Raw genomic sequence first — 15,145 nt, forward strand, 5'->3', positions numbered from 1 at the left:
CCAAACTATGAAGAAGGCAGATGCGAGACAAAAGGTCTGAGCTGGTGGCGCTGACCCGTTCATGTCCTTCTGGGAACTGCTCACGGTCTAGAGGTGTTTATTTCAGCCTGGTAGCTCATTGCTGCACTGGATGGTTTGGTGCTGCTTGCCAAGTGCCTCCGGCGCAGGCTAAGACTGTACCAAGAACATGCTGGGTGCCAACGCTTCCTGCAGGATGTCAGAGTTGACGGCTATGGAAAAGGCAAGAGGTTGGAGGGAAGATAAGGAGGTCAACACAAGAGAGGCTGCTACACAGAAATGCCAGAACGGTCTCTTGGGAGCACACTCTGGGGCACAAAAGATGGGGCGCACGCTCTATCTCCAGGGGTTGATAAAAGCAGCACCTGTTTAGACCACGAATGGCAGCAGACATGAAGATTAGAGAGCTCATCTCAGATTTTCTTTTTTCTTCTTCTGTTGTTGGGTTTTGGGTCGTGGTGGTGGGGAGCAAACTCATAAACACCAGAATGATTAATATTGTAAAATAGTCTTTAATCTCACCTTCTCACAACATATTACTGCTTAAATTAGAGCTGGCACTCAGCTCCCTAGGACCAGCTTACTGTGAGGAAGGAGGGAGAGACCGCTGGCTGCTATGCAGCTGGAGCAGTATCAGGCACCAAGCCTAGTACAGCTCAGAAGTCCAAACGCCCACATGTGCTGTGCTTCACTGGCTTTAGAGTCCAGAGCCAGCAGTGTAGATTATCTGCCGAGCACATCGAGCACATCAGGCACCTCCGTCTCTGTGAACAGCTTCCCGCCACCCCCTCTGCTGTTCTCAACCTCATCAAGTACTAAGGAATACCCTGCCACGTGGGTCTCCGACTCCTACCACTGCAGGCTTGGATCTTGTTCTGCTTTGTACTTGCTTTAGACTTCCTGGAAGTGTGACCCACACTAACACGACCTCTTCTACCCAGAGGACTCTCAGAAGTCACGTGCTCCATTTTTCTTCTCTCTTGATGGTTCCTTTTAACATCTACCACAGGAGGACAGTTTGACTTTAGGGTGAGGACAGGACTCCTTGTTCTTGCTATGCCCTCCAGTCTTTTGTTCACGTTTCTTTAACATGCTCATCTGCATGGACACAGCTCTGGAAGGATCTTCTTGTCTCAAGAATATGAGCACATTTCCTAATTCAGTAAGTGATGTTCAAACTGCAAATTGGCCTCTGCCTTCCCAGATGTCTTCCCGTTGCTTGGCTTCCAACCGTTTTCTCTCTGTAAATAAGGGTCAATGTTAATCATATGACCATATATTTCACATAGCCAGTGAGTCTCCTTTAATCAAATAACAAGAAACTTTATTCATGAGACAGGTAGATTTCCTGACCAGTACACCTGAGTCCAGAGGTTAACAACTTTTTAACTTTCCAAGTGATTTGTAGGACTGATACTACTCTGAGACAGTTTGTTCTTTAGTTTTTCCTCTCTACCCCTTTCCCTATTTTATTTTTTCTCTTCTTTTTGCCATGCTGAAGATAAAACTCACACAAATTAAACTCACACTGTACCACTAAGCTTCAGCCTCAGGTTAACTGCACCGCTTAGTTCCTGTGAATCTGACACAAGCTCAGGTCATGTGGGAAGAGGAACCTTAAACTGAAAAAGATGCCTCATCACACTGCCCTGTAGGCAAGTCTGTGGGGCATTTTTTCTCATCAGTGATTGATCCAGGAGGGCTGCTCAGAACAGTGTGGGTGGTGCCACCCTTGAGCAAGCCACGAGGAGCACGTCAGGAGCATTCTTGCCAGACTTCTGCTTTAGTTCCCGCCCAGGTGCCCGGACTTCCCTCAGTGATAAATTATGACCTAGGAGTCACAGGATGAAATAAACCCTTTCTTCCCCAGGTTAGTTTTAGTCAGTCTTTATCACAGCAATAGGAAGCCAAACTAGGGTAGTGACTGTAAACTGCCCCCGCCATGTTTTATAGCATGTGTGTGTGTGTTCATTTGTGTGCATGCACCATGACATGTGGAGTAAGAGGACAACGCACGAGAGTCAATTCTCTCCTACAGGTGGACCCTGAAGACTCAAGATTGAACTCAGGCCATTAGGCTTAGTGACAAGTGTCTTAATACAATCAGCCATTTCCTCAGACCCCATTGTATGGTTTCTGAATAATGAGTAAAGATCTGAAAAAAAATAAAACTATATTGGTAAGTCAGAACCTAGTAGGACTCAGCTGCTAGTTTTGCTAGTGGGTGTTTAAGTCTACTCTTTACAGGTGGGTTTGGTACTTTCAAGTAACTGCCCATAACTCCTTGTGTTTTGAACATATTAAAAATAAAAAAAAATTTCAATATGAACTAAATGTTTTATTTATTTTTGTGTGCTTAAGTGTTTGGTCTGCTTGTATGTCTACGTACCACCTGCATACCTAGTGCCTTTGGAGGCCAGAAGAGAAGGTTGGATTCTCTGAAACTAGAGTTACAAATGGTTGTGAGCCATGATATGGATTTGGAATTGAACCCAGGTCCTTGGAAGAGTAGCTAGTGCTCTTAACCACTAAGTCACCAATATGTTTTAACCTTTCAAACTGCCCAAACAGCAGCAGCATCCTGTGGATTTCACTATTTCCCGACCATAAGTTTAATGAGAAACAATTCAGAGGCAAACCTGTGCCAGAACTTTGCAGAGCACTTAGGAACCAGAAATATCCTAGAGCAATGTTCCTCAACCTTCCTAATGCTGCGACCATTTAATACATAATATAGTTCCTTATGTTATGACCTCCAACCATAAAATTGTTTTCATTGCCACTTAACTTTGCTATTGTTATTAACTTTGCTATTGTTATTAATCACAATGTAAAGAGTTTCTTTTATAAATGACACTGGTTCTAATCTTATGGCTGACAGCCATTTACCTTAACACTAGAAAATGCATATCATAAGCCGTGGCTACTTCCTTTTAAGAATTCTAGTTCTAGTCTGACGTCTAAAAAGATGCCTCAAGTCATGAACCAGGTGGATTACAGAAATCAAGGTGAGTTTAGAATTAACACTTGCCATTTCAATCTATCTTCCAAATCAGAAAAATCATTTACAAGCTCTCTGAATTATACTTGACTGTACTTTAAGGGGAAGGAAGTTGACTGACACTTGGGAATGTGAGACAGAGAAATTCCTTGCTATTTGGGCACCATCTTGTGGCATCATCTGAATATAGCAGCAAAGTTACATGAGGCAAAAATGAGGATCAACAAATTGTGAACTGAGAGTTGATTAATACTAAAGACTCAGCTGCAAAGCAGGCAGGTTTGGGTCGGTCCTACATGAGCAATGCCAAGGATAATGGATTTATCCAAAGGATGCCAGGATTACTTAAGAAAGTAGTATGGTTTTGAGTCTTAAAAAGAGACAAATTAGGTAAGATTTAAATGCAAAGCGGTCTTGGATGAAATAGTCAAAAACTGGTTGTGAATTCCAAGGAAAAACAAAGAAACCAGGAAAATGAGTTACTAGAACTAAAAAATTTCATTAAGATAGGAAACAAATCAGAAATATTATCTATTAAACAATAGAAAAATATGGCCAACCTATAATTCATGAGTCTGAAATCAAAACAGCTCTCAAAATAAAGTTTTGTTTTTTATTTTAAAGTTTGGGTCAAAATTCATTGTTGGTGGCAAATTTAACCAGATGAGGCTATTTGGTCTCACATGGCTTACTAGTGTGACTTACCACATGCTCTGCTTAGACATATTGGTGCGAATGTGTATGCCTCCAGGATTATAAAACACAGTAGTGTTGTAAGGAGAGCGGGTCCTTTGTCCCAGCCGCCCGGCTAGCTTACACCAAAATAATCACACAGAAACTGTATTCATTTAAACACTATCTGGCCCATTAGCTCTAACTTTTTATTGGCTAATTTTTACATCTTAATTTAACCCATTTTTGTTAATCTGTGTATTGCCACATGATTGTGGTTTACCGACAAGATTCTAACCAGCCTCCGTCTCAGGCAGAAGACCCATGGCATCTGCCACTCTGCCCTTCTTCCCAACATTTAGTTCTGTCTACCCCGCCTACCCAAGTTCTGTCCTATCAACTAGGCCAAGGCAGTTTCTTTATTCATCCAATAAAAGCAACATATAAACATAAGGAACTCCTACACCAGCACAGATACTGTGTCATCTTTGTGAAGTTTAGAAAGTTTCACAATTTTGAAATATGTCTAGTGATAAATGCCTGCTAACAAAAAACTCCTAATTCTTGGTGTGTGTGTAAATTCTTGTGGCAAGGCATGTAACACTAGTTAAAGAGCAGGAAAACAAATTGAGAAGCACAAAGAAGTAGTGAGAACATGAAGCATAGGAAACCCAGAGGGGCATGGTCAAATGGGACTTGTAAGCAATGCCCAGCTCTGAGACAGGGAACAGGCCCGGGGAGCTGGAGTAACTTGGCTAGGGCTAAATAATCAGGAAGAACTGAGGCTGGAACCCAGGTCCTCACTCAGCAGCCTACTTTCTACTATCCTAACATCTGAAAATAGCAAAAAGGAAATGTTGGCGGGTGGTCTATAGAATTAACCAGACTAGCTTTAGTATAAAATATTTAGCTTTAATAAGGGTAAGAAAAGGGGGACTTACAAAGCCAGAGTTCCTGCGAAGCACAGGAAAAACAAAGAGGAAGCGGGAAGCACACCCACAAGATTTTATAAGTAAATATTAGCCTAAGGGGATCACGCCCTACAAACAAGGTGATTGGCTGGGCTTCCACTTCATCTCCCCCTTTTGTCTAAATAAGACAGAACCAAACCAAATACAACTATATACAATAGGAACAAATAATAAATATAAAATTACAAATAACAAACAATATTAAGCAAGAAACATATAACAAAAGTTTTACTAAACATTTTATTTTAAGGAGTCTAAATAATGTAGAGAGTAACTACAATTATCTAATCTTTAACTCCATCAAAGATCTGAGAAGGGAAGTAATATTATTTAAGCAACCAGGAAGTACAAACGAGAAACTTCCAAAATGTGCAATAAATGTAGTGACAACTGACTACTTGGGCAATCACTCAAAGTCTCATTTGCAATGTTGAGTCAACCAACTTTGGCTAAGGCCTAACATAACTGACATACCATTATCAAAGGCAAGGAACATTTTTAGAACTATCCTACCCTGTCTTGGCAAGATAAGACAATCTGTTTTATCCACTTATGGATATTTTGTATCTTTGTCAGTAGTCGAAATATGGGCTTTTCTTTACCCAAAGGCCAGTTCTGCCAAGAAGACAAGCTCCCAGTGGAGTGTCTTTGGTGCTCAATGTTCTCTCAGGAGTAGAGCGGTGTTGCCAGGAGTGATTGTGTCTCGTTGTCATGGAATTCTAGGTTAGATTAAAGGCCATTTTTTACAGTTCTTCGAAGAGGTTGAAGATTATACTATCTACACTAAATATAATCTCTATGTATCTAAAAAACCTGATTATCCTAAAAATAAAGATGACAAACATATATGACTGTAGATTAAGCCTCATGATCGGCGCCAAACTGTTGGCGGGTGGTCTATAGAATTAACCAGACTAGCTTTAGTATAAAATATTTAGCTTTAATAAGGGTAAGAAAAGGGGGACTTACAAAGCCAGAGTTCCCACGAAGCACAGGAAAAAACAAAGAGGAAGCAGGAAGCACACCCGCAAGATTTTATAAGTAAATATTAGCCTAAGGGGATCACACCCTACAAACAAGGTGATTGGCTGGGCTTCCCCTTCAAGGAAAAGCACGTGGAAAAATTAAATGACAGAAACATCTTCCTTTTTCAAAGGAATTTTAATGATTGACTGCATTAAAAAAGTTGTCATTAACACTGCCTTTATTAAAAATAGAAAGTAAACTGACTAAACAGCCCACAGCAGCTGTGAGAGCAAGGAACTGAGAGAACAGAACATTAGAAGTGAATGATTAACCTGAAACATTTACATCAACTGGCCCTGAAGACTTCTATCCCCAGTATGAAAAATAAATGGACAGAAATGCCTATTGAACAAGATGATTGAAATTGGGGAGCAGTCAGCTACCGCTTCTCAGTGAGGGAGGAGATGTGTTGAAGACTGAAAAGGGAACACTCTGGGGTCATGCTTTATTTGGCAAGAAAAGGGAAGGAAAGAGAAGGGCTGCAAATTAAAGACTTTCAAAATTTACTTGGACACTTTAAAAATGATCACCAAACCCACTTGTAGCCACCTACAGAGTAATAATCAGCAAGCTTTGTGAAGAACAAGCCTGGGCAAATGTAATTGCCTTCCTTTATTCCCTGACAGTCTTGGCAGATCAAGAAGTAAGCAGTCTACATAACCTCTTAATTTTAGCAAGGCTTCAGATAAAGTTTATCAAGTATTTATATAAGCATCAGTACAACTAGGAAAATAGAATCCAGACCTCATCAGGACCCATTTAACTGAAAATTATTTGCAATGTATTAAGCACAAGGAATAATGTACTATTTATTTTAGCAAGGCTTGACATGGTCAGTTAGTCAGACTGTTGACATTTTTTGTTTCTTAGAAGCAACCAAAAAAATAAAAATACAAAGGTAAATATTACACATCTACAAAAAATTTTACATATTTATAACATGGTTAGGAATGAAGTGGACTTCAGATAATAGGGCAGGAAAAAAAGCTACAAAAATGCCTTGAAAATCTGATTATGGTCAGTAATGCAGCATTGAGGGATAATGGAATGCATAATAAGAAGGCTTCTCAGAGTTAGTTACCATGGGTAAATCTGTTTGACTACAAAAGAGCAAGCACTGTCCAGATGATTCCACATTCGTAGTGATTGACCTAATCAAACTACATGATCAAATGGTTTACTTCCTCTGCTTTAGCCCTATGAACCAATGTTGGCCTTTTAGAACCAGGCAGTTAATCACCTACTCCTAAGAATAAAATTAAATTATGAAGTATAATTATAGCAGACTTTGAAGATGAAAGTGCAGCTTATTCTGAGAAGCAATGATATACATTTCTAATTTTAGTCGGCAATCAAATATTTGGAGTAGCGAACATGAAAAAATTTCACAGACATTCCTGTGTTCAGTCCTTTACTTATATGGTTTCATCATTCAGCATGAATCACCGGTTGAAAGCACCTGATTAAGTCAAGTCCAAAGCACTCAGAGATATCTATGCTTCCAGTCCCCATTCTGAGTATAGCTCTGATCTGTTGTGTACTCTGCTGGACCAGAAGACTTTGTTCATGCTCAAGAACAATGGACTAAAGGGTCTCCCTCTTGATTCACAGTGTTATCTACTGTAAATGATCTGGCACTTCCTTCTCAACTCTTTTTCAGAACTAGCTTTCGTTTATGAATCTCCCTTAAAGGACTGAGATATAAGCTGTCCCACTAAAATGTTAGTAGGCTCCAAGTAGAATAAAAAAAATACTATCAGAAAACTCAAAAGATTAGGTGTGTTCAACTCTTTTGGGAGTGGTGTTGGAGAAAGCTCAGACTAAAATTCCCTAACATTTATGAAGAAAAACTAAAGAAGCCAACATCATTCATACAGAGAGAATGAGCACATGTCATGTACCTTTTTTGTCCTCCACAACATGGCAGTCAATAGAATTCTTCATGCAACACAAAGAAGGGTCAGATTATGACACAATATTAATGAAAGAATCTATGAGAGACTACTGGATAGATTTCAGTCCATCCAAATTCTGATCTATTGGCAATAGGATGTCAGTTCTTACCAAGGGAGACTGTCATGACTGATCAGCAACATCTCCTATGTGCAATGGGAGAACAGCAGTACATCACACACACACACACACACACTCATGTCATATTTTAACATAGAAGACAGAACAGTATTTTGAATTTGTAAAGCACTTTCTCAGCATTTTTACACATTATGTTGTGCTCAAAAACTTCTCCATGGTTAGGCAGAGCAAGCATTACTTCCACTTAGTTGGAAAGTGGACAAAGAGTGATAACTGACCTGCCCAAAGTCACTCAGATAGTTAAATAACAACAGCTCTATTACAGCCCAGATTCCTTTATTTCCTTAATGATCTGCCCTTGACTTTATAGTAAAGGGCTGCTAGTACAGAATGACATTCAGATGTTCTAGATTTCTACTAAGAAAAAAGGAAGGCCGGTGGTAGCAGCGTATGACTTTAATCTCAGCACTTGGGAGGCAGAGGCAGGTGGATCTGTGACTTCAAGGCCAATCTAGTCTACAGAGCAAGTTCCAGGATAGCCAGGGCTGTTACACAGAGAAAAACAAATTAGGGGGGGAAAACAAAGGAGGAACATGTTTAGACTACTACACAGATTTAAGTCATACTAAAGAAATAAAGTCATACTAAAGTTGCTAGCTAACCTTTGGCATCTATAACTAAAAAGAAGCCTATTATAGTACATTCTCTGGGGACTTAAAAATTTATTTACAAAGGTAGTTATTTTTGAGAAAATAGCAGTTGTCTCCAAAACCCTTCAAAAGCACAGGAAAAACATGTATAAGTTTTAATTAAAGAAGCCTACATTCAAATCTCTCTTCTCATTTTCCTAGGTGGGTAACCTAGGACTGACTTAACTTTCTGGGGCCAGTTCTGAACTTGGAAACAGTATCTTGAATCAGAGGTATCAAGACAATGATATCAAAACGACACTATGAGCTTCCTTCCTGTCCTTTTCATCAGCAAAACCTTCCTATCCACTTCTTATACTAAAAATTTTCAGAAATAAAAGGAGAGGAGAAGCTGGGGTGTAGCTCAGTGACTTCCACTGGCCCCGTGTCCAGTCCCAACACCACATGGAGAGAAAGAGGAGAGAGAGTGCAGCAGGAGAGCGAAGCTATGAAAAGAAAACGACTGCTTAAAATATCTAAACGTAATCCCTGCTTTGTGGTTTGCTTAATGCAGACAGTCCCCACTGGACTCAAAGTCTTAAGGAGAGGAACAAAACACACCTAAGTGAAATGCCTGGACTCCATACAACTCCTTAAGAATGCTCAGTACAAAAGATAACAGAAAGAGAAATTCCCCGACTTCATTTTCTCAGATGCAAAGAACAGAAGAGCCCAGATATAGACTAATGGGAGGGTCTTCTGTGTAATCCACACATTAACAGACAGAACTTACCCTTGGTCTGTTATTACAACCCAAACTGCTTTCGAATTCCAGTTACCAGGGAAGCTGAGAAGCTGGGGCAGGATGGTTACAAATTCAGCACAGGCAACAGTGAGAACACCATTGCAGATAAACAAATACACAAGAATGAAAGGTTCTTCATTTTTAAAAAGCAACAGAGATGCTAGCATGGCAGCGGCAGCTCACATCTATAATCCCAGCACCCCAGAATCGGAGGTAGGACTCCAATAAATTCAAAAGCAGCCTAGGCTACATAGTAAGTTTTGGACAGCAAGGACTACAGAGTAAACTCCACTTCAAAAAATAAAATAAAATAAAATAAAATAAAAGCAACAGGGTGCTCACTCGGCCAACAGTCTCATTTTTAAACTGCACCACGGAAATGTCCTTTGGAAAACAAAGCATTTAAAACAAATACTTCAAGAGAAACAGTATGCTGATGTGCCTGCCGAGAACTAGAGGACACTCAGATACTATTCAAGCAAAGCAATAGCTGCAGTACTCATAGCAACACAGGTGATATTTACAGGAAGGCATGACATATGCAGAAGGAGTCATATCTTCACTAGATACCACTGTCATTATCCTCTACTCACCCTTTTTGGCTTGCTTTTTGTTCAATGCTGGGACTGTTCAATAGGCCTTGGGCATATTACCCAAATGCTTTACAACTGGGCTACAGCCCCCAAGCCCTTTTATTTGCCCTCTGAGATAACTGTAGTTACCACCCAAGAGTCATTTTCTTCAGGGATAAATTAACGAAGGATTAAGGATGCCATACATTCTACTTTGATGGAGGAAGGTCATTGGCTAATAAAGGCACTGCCCTGGCCCATTTTATTGGTTAGAGGATAGGTGGGAGGAGAAAACAGAACAGAACGCTGGGAGGAAGAGGAAGTGAGGTCAGAGACTCCACAGCTCTCTCGGGGGCAGACGCCTCAGAGAGAGACGCCATGCCCCGCTCCCGGGATGAAGCTCCGACCCAGGATGGACTAGGCTAGAATCTCCCTGGTAAGCGCACCTTGGGGTGCTACACACAGATGATTATAAATGGGCTAAATTAATATGTGAGAATTAGCCTAGAAGAGAATGGGCCAGGCAGTGTTTAAATGAATACAGTTTGTGTGTTGTTATTTCGGGGCATAAGCTAGCAGAGCGGGCGGCTGGGGTGCTGGGGAATCGGCCCCGCCGCCCTTATTACTACATTTGGCGCCCAACGTGGGGCCAAATTAAAGACTCATGTGGTCAAAAAAAGAGAGATATACAGTAAAGAGAGATTCAGAGACAAAGAAAATTTTTAAATGGTTTAAAGTGTGTTAAAAATATATACAGACTAAAAGTTGAAGTTCTTAAAGTAAAAAACAAAAAAAAGGAAGAGAGTTGTTGTGTGTGGTAGCACACGCCTTTAATCCCAGTGCCTAGAAGGCAGAGACTAACAGATCTCTGTGAGTTCAAGGTGTAGTAGCAAACACCTTTAATCCTGAATGCCTGGGAGGCAGAGACAGGCGGATCTCTGAGAGTTCAAAGACAGCCTGGTCTACAGAGTTACTTCAGGTCAAAGATACAGAGAACCTGTCTCAAAAAGCAAAGAGTTAAAAGTAAAAATAAACAAATAGAGGTTAAAACAAAGCTGCACAAAGATGGAAAATACACAGAGAATCTTGATACTGTATGCTATTATGCTCTCTTTAAATTATTTAAACGCTGAGGAAGGAGCAACAGATGCTAAAAGATATTTATTTATAAATGCTGCTGAACTAATCCAACATAGATATTTTGAAAATGCCTTGAATTTGAAATTTGGATCTAAGGACATGATGCTTTGGAAAGGAGTTTCTTATTTTGTTTTCACAGAGGATGAGACCCTGTTCATTTCTTCTATTCCGATTTGGTATGATGGACCACGCCCTCCTGAAGGGTTGTTGTGAACATCTCCAGAAAATTGCTTCGCTCAACTGCCAACTGAGAAGAAACTAGCACACAGGTTATACCATGAAAGACCTAATTAACGACGCCCCCATTCAGCAGGAAGCAGTTTGGAGAGAAATAACTGCGCCCATGTTCCCAAAAAATGTTTATAAATGTTCTTTTACATTTAAAGGGTGATATGATATAGGTATGAATAATTTACATTAGTATAGATTTTGCTTTATTGATAGAGATTTAAGGTCAATTTTGTTATATGTATAAGTGTTTCTGATTTTGATTAAGGTATTGTGATTGTGTAGTTCATTTAAATATGTACTGTATAATTAAGAAATATAGGTTGTTAATGGATAATCATCGATAATAGTAAAGCTTGTAGTCATGTTAGTTAGATTTTCTAGATATATAGAGATATATTTTAGATAGACATTCTTCATGTCTTTCAAAGATTACAGAATAGGACATTTGATGTTTTAATAACTGAGGACTTTTCATGACAATGAGACACTCTGCTCCTGGCAGCAACAATGTACTTCAAGAGGAAGATGGGCATCGAAGAGGATCCTTATGGAGTTTGATAGCCATTTGGGCAAGAAATTGCTCTTGCCTGGACTATTGCATAAACTGGACACAGAGAACCCGCAGAGAGAGGACTACTGAACTTGCCTAAGGTGAGATGATCTTTCGGGGTTCCTGATTCATGAAAGAGTCTGCGAGACATTCTGTAGGACACAACAGATAGTGACTGAACTGACTTTGAATTTTCCTGCTTTATGGAAATGTCTGCTGGATACCAAGGGCCTGAAGGCTGAAGATGGATGCCCCAACGGTACAAAAGAACTCTGGGTGACTGTCCAGGCAGCGAGATGTCTTTGTCATTTCTAGAGTTTGAAGTTTCTTAGTTCTTATTTACTTAGGTAATATTATATCTTTCTGGAGTCTTTGATGGAGTTAAGAATAGTTAGTTATAGTTATAGTTTTCCTTAGCTATGATAAAGATTATTGTAACTTTTACTTGATAACTGTTTTGTTATATGTAATTTTGCTATGTTAAAGTTAAAGCCTTTTTTTTTTTTTTTGTTTAAACCGAAAAAGGGGAAATGATGGAGGAAGGTCATTGGCTAATAAAGGCACTGCCCTGGCCCATTTTATTGGTTAGAGGATAGGTGGGAGGAGAAAACAGAACAGAACGCTGGGAGGAAGAGGAAGTGAGGTCAGAGACTCCACAGCTCTCTCGGGGGCAGACGCCTCAGAGAGAGACGCCATGCCCCGCTCCCGGGATGAAGCTCCGACCCAGGATGGACTAGGCTAGAATCTCCCTGGTAAGCGCACCTTGGGGTGCTACACACAGATGATTATAAATGGGCTAAATTAATATGTGAGAATTAGCCTAGAAGAGAATGGGCCAGGCAGTGTTTAAATGAATACAGTTTGTGTGTTGTTATTTCGGGGCATAAGCTAGCAGAGCGGGCGGCTGGGGTGCTGGGGAATCAGCCCCGCCGCCCTTATTACTACACTACTTTAATCCAGTTCTGTTATTTACTATCTACAAAAACAAAAGCAATCCTTTCCTTTTTCTAAGAAACCTTTTAATGAACAATACATTAGAAAAAACACAAAAACAAAATTGCCTCATTATAATCATTAAGGTAAATTAGTTGGGTCCAATTCTAAACCCCTAACACCTGCCATGATGCTCTCACTCACTGGTTATCTGGCCAGTGCAGCTGAGAGTCCAGAAGCTGCTTGTTATCACCAAAGCATAGTGGACAGGAAGTATTAATGGCCTTCTTAGATTGGCAATAAACAAGGAGTTTGAAACTTCAGTTGGTTTAAAGAAAAAATGAAGTTACTTTTTGGTAAGTGAAAATTTCAGAATTGTCTTCACTGATTCTATAGATATTAAGTAAAAACAAAGAGCCTGTCTAAAGCTTGAGGGCTGATTAAAAGAATACTTCTGTGTCAAGTCCGACTCTAACTCAACAGTTTATAAAAAGAAGATGTATTTTAAGCTTGACTCCAACCTCTAAGAAAGAAAAACTCTGTTTGTGGATCTGTGGAATTATTTTCTGAAAATTCTTAAGTGTTAGAAAGAAATCAGAAGACAGGTGGATCTCCTCAGACTGTCTTAAGACAAAAATCCCTGCTAAGGTCATTATCACCAATATCAGTCACTGGCTCTGCCTTAATTTACCTTCTACCAAAGATCTAAGTCATCTCATTACACTATGGCACTGTCATGGCCCAGTAAAAACAGCAAACAAGGTCTGGGAGACTGAAGTCTTCAGAGGAAAATTTTCTCTCGGTTTGGAGCAAGCTGTAGAAAAGCCAGGAAACAGGGGAGAAGGTGGAGCCTATCTCTTCATAAGAGTAAATTAACCAGATGCCTTGGTGTGTGAACAGGAGACAAATCCTGACTACATCTCTTGAATGTAAGGATTGAAAACAACTTCCATAGATTTCAGAGCTTCCTCAGAAATGGAAATGATCCGATGGGATGGAGATCATTCTTTTCCTTTTTCAGCATCGGTCTCCTAGTGGACCCCTGTGGACCACAGACCACTATTGCCAACTCACCTCGGGCTTCTTGCAGTTTCTTGAGCTCTGCTTCCCGCTCTGTTTTGCTCTGTTTGCTCCGAACCCCAAGGGCACTGATGACTAACCTTCTGGCTAGAGCTGCTGAAGTCTCAGGTCGCTCCTTTGCTGGCTGGAGAAACTCTGGGGGAAAAAAAGGATTAAGAAGCAGTAAGGAAGAGAAACTACTACAGCTACAAGTGATTTAACTCAGTAATTAACATACAAAACAGACTAACAAGGGTGGTATCAGCAGTAATTAATACAACCCCGATAGATGATGATCTGAGGAAATTAGTATGGCAAAGCACAAACAACCCTGGCTGCATTATCTGCATTAGGATCCAACAACCGAAATGTCATCAGAAGCTGGTCACTGTACTGCTCACCCTTAGTCTCTCCCACACTTCCAGTGGCTGCTCAGAGGGCATTATTTCTGTCCTTAAAATCATACCAATAGAAGTATTAGCACACGCGCGCGCGCACGCGCGCACACACACACACACACACACACACACAGTGTCTATTGCGTTCTGGATGGTGTGAAACTGCTGAAATGAACAAAGACGTCACCATCTATCAGGAACAAAGGCAGAGGTTGTGGGCTCACCAGCACAAGCTCTAGCTTTGGCCTTGGCTGCTCTTGTGGCCTGTGACAAGGGCCGAATCTTCACCATGGTATGCTTAATCCCCAGAGCATCACGAGCTGCGAGGAAAAACAGACATAAGGAAGTAAAGTGATGCAGAAGAAAACTTAGGGTAATTTCTTATAAAGCATTTATTCTTAGAAGTTATGTTTATTGGTTTTCATGGCAAGAAAAAAGAAGATCCTACAATACAGAACATCTGCACACTAAATCACTTTAGAACAGAGATTAGACCAAACTCAGCCATTGGACTTTCTGTTTTTATAAATAAAGTTTTATAAACAGAGTCATACCCATTTGCACACTGTAGCTGCTTTCTTGCTACAATACCCAGGTTAGGTGAGGATAGAAGCTTTTTTGCCATTTTTGCTACAATGCTGGTAACGACAGAAGATTTTTGTTCCACAAAGCCAAAAATATTTTATCTAGCCCACAAAAACCCATGCTCTAGAGATGGTTCAGACAGGAACTAGCAAGCCAGCAACTCTGACTGCTGTGGATTCCTCTGCATAAGCTCGGTTATGAGCCCAGAATATGTATGTGTGCAAAAGACCAACCATATATTTAGAGATGAGCTACTACAAGTAATCTCACCAGATACACTATTTCAAATTCATTTGTCTGAGGGGAAAAAATACTGTAAAATTTAGACTCACCATGGTCTTCATAATGCCTGACATTTATGTATGCAAATAGCCTGGGAGGATGTACCTACCTTTCCAAATACCAAATGCTAGTAGATTAAAGAGAAGGAGAGAACATGTGGGTACCAAGCCACGTGTCTCAAAAACCAGTATTTATTCTACTACAGATACTGGCTGAGCAAAGTTCCAATTGGCTGGAAA

At 40.3% G+C, this 15,145-nt stretch overlaps 1 protein-coding gene across 2 annotated transcripts in view; it reads right to left on the reverse strand.

The window, feature by feature from the left end:
* Positions 1 to 510: 510 nt before the first annotated feature.
* The window catches only part of R3hcc1l (R3H domain and coiled-coil containing 1 like), a 90,541-nt gene continuing 75,906 nt past the window's right edge, over positions 511 to 15,145 (reverse strand). For both annotated transcript variants that reach the window (XM_041662029.1, XM_041662030.1), the window contains 3 exons: positions 14,264 to 14,359; positions 13,657 to 13,797; positions 511 to 1,259 (listed from right to left, as the gene is read on the reverse strand). In XM_041662029.1, the coding sequence (XP_041517963.1) occupies positions 1,192 to 1,259; positions 13,657 to 13,797; positions 14,264 to 14,359 (305 nt within the window). In that variant the 3' untranslated portion in view covers positions 511 to 1,191. The remainder of the gene's footprint in view (positions 1,260 to 13,656; positions 13,798 to 14,263; positions 14,360 to 15,145) is intronic.

The sequence above is a fragment of the Microtus oregoni genome, unplaced genomic scaffold, assembly GCF_018167655.1.
Source record: "Microtus oregoni isolate MIOR12 unplaced genomic scaffold, Mior012 000012F_ref0000307, whole genome shotgun sequence".
Lineage (NCBI taxonomy): Eukaryota > Metazoa > Chordata > Mammalia > Rodentia > Cricetidae > Microtus > Microtus oregoni.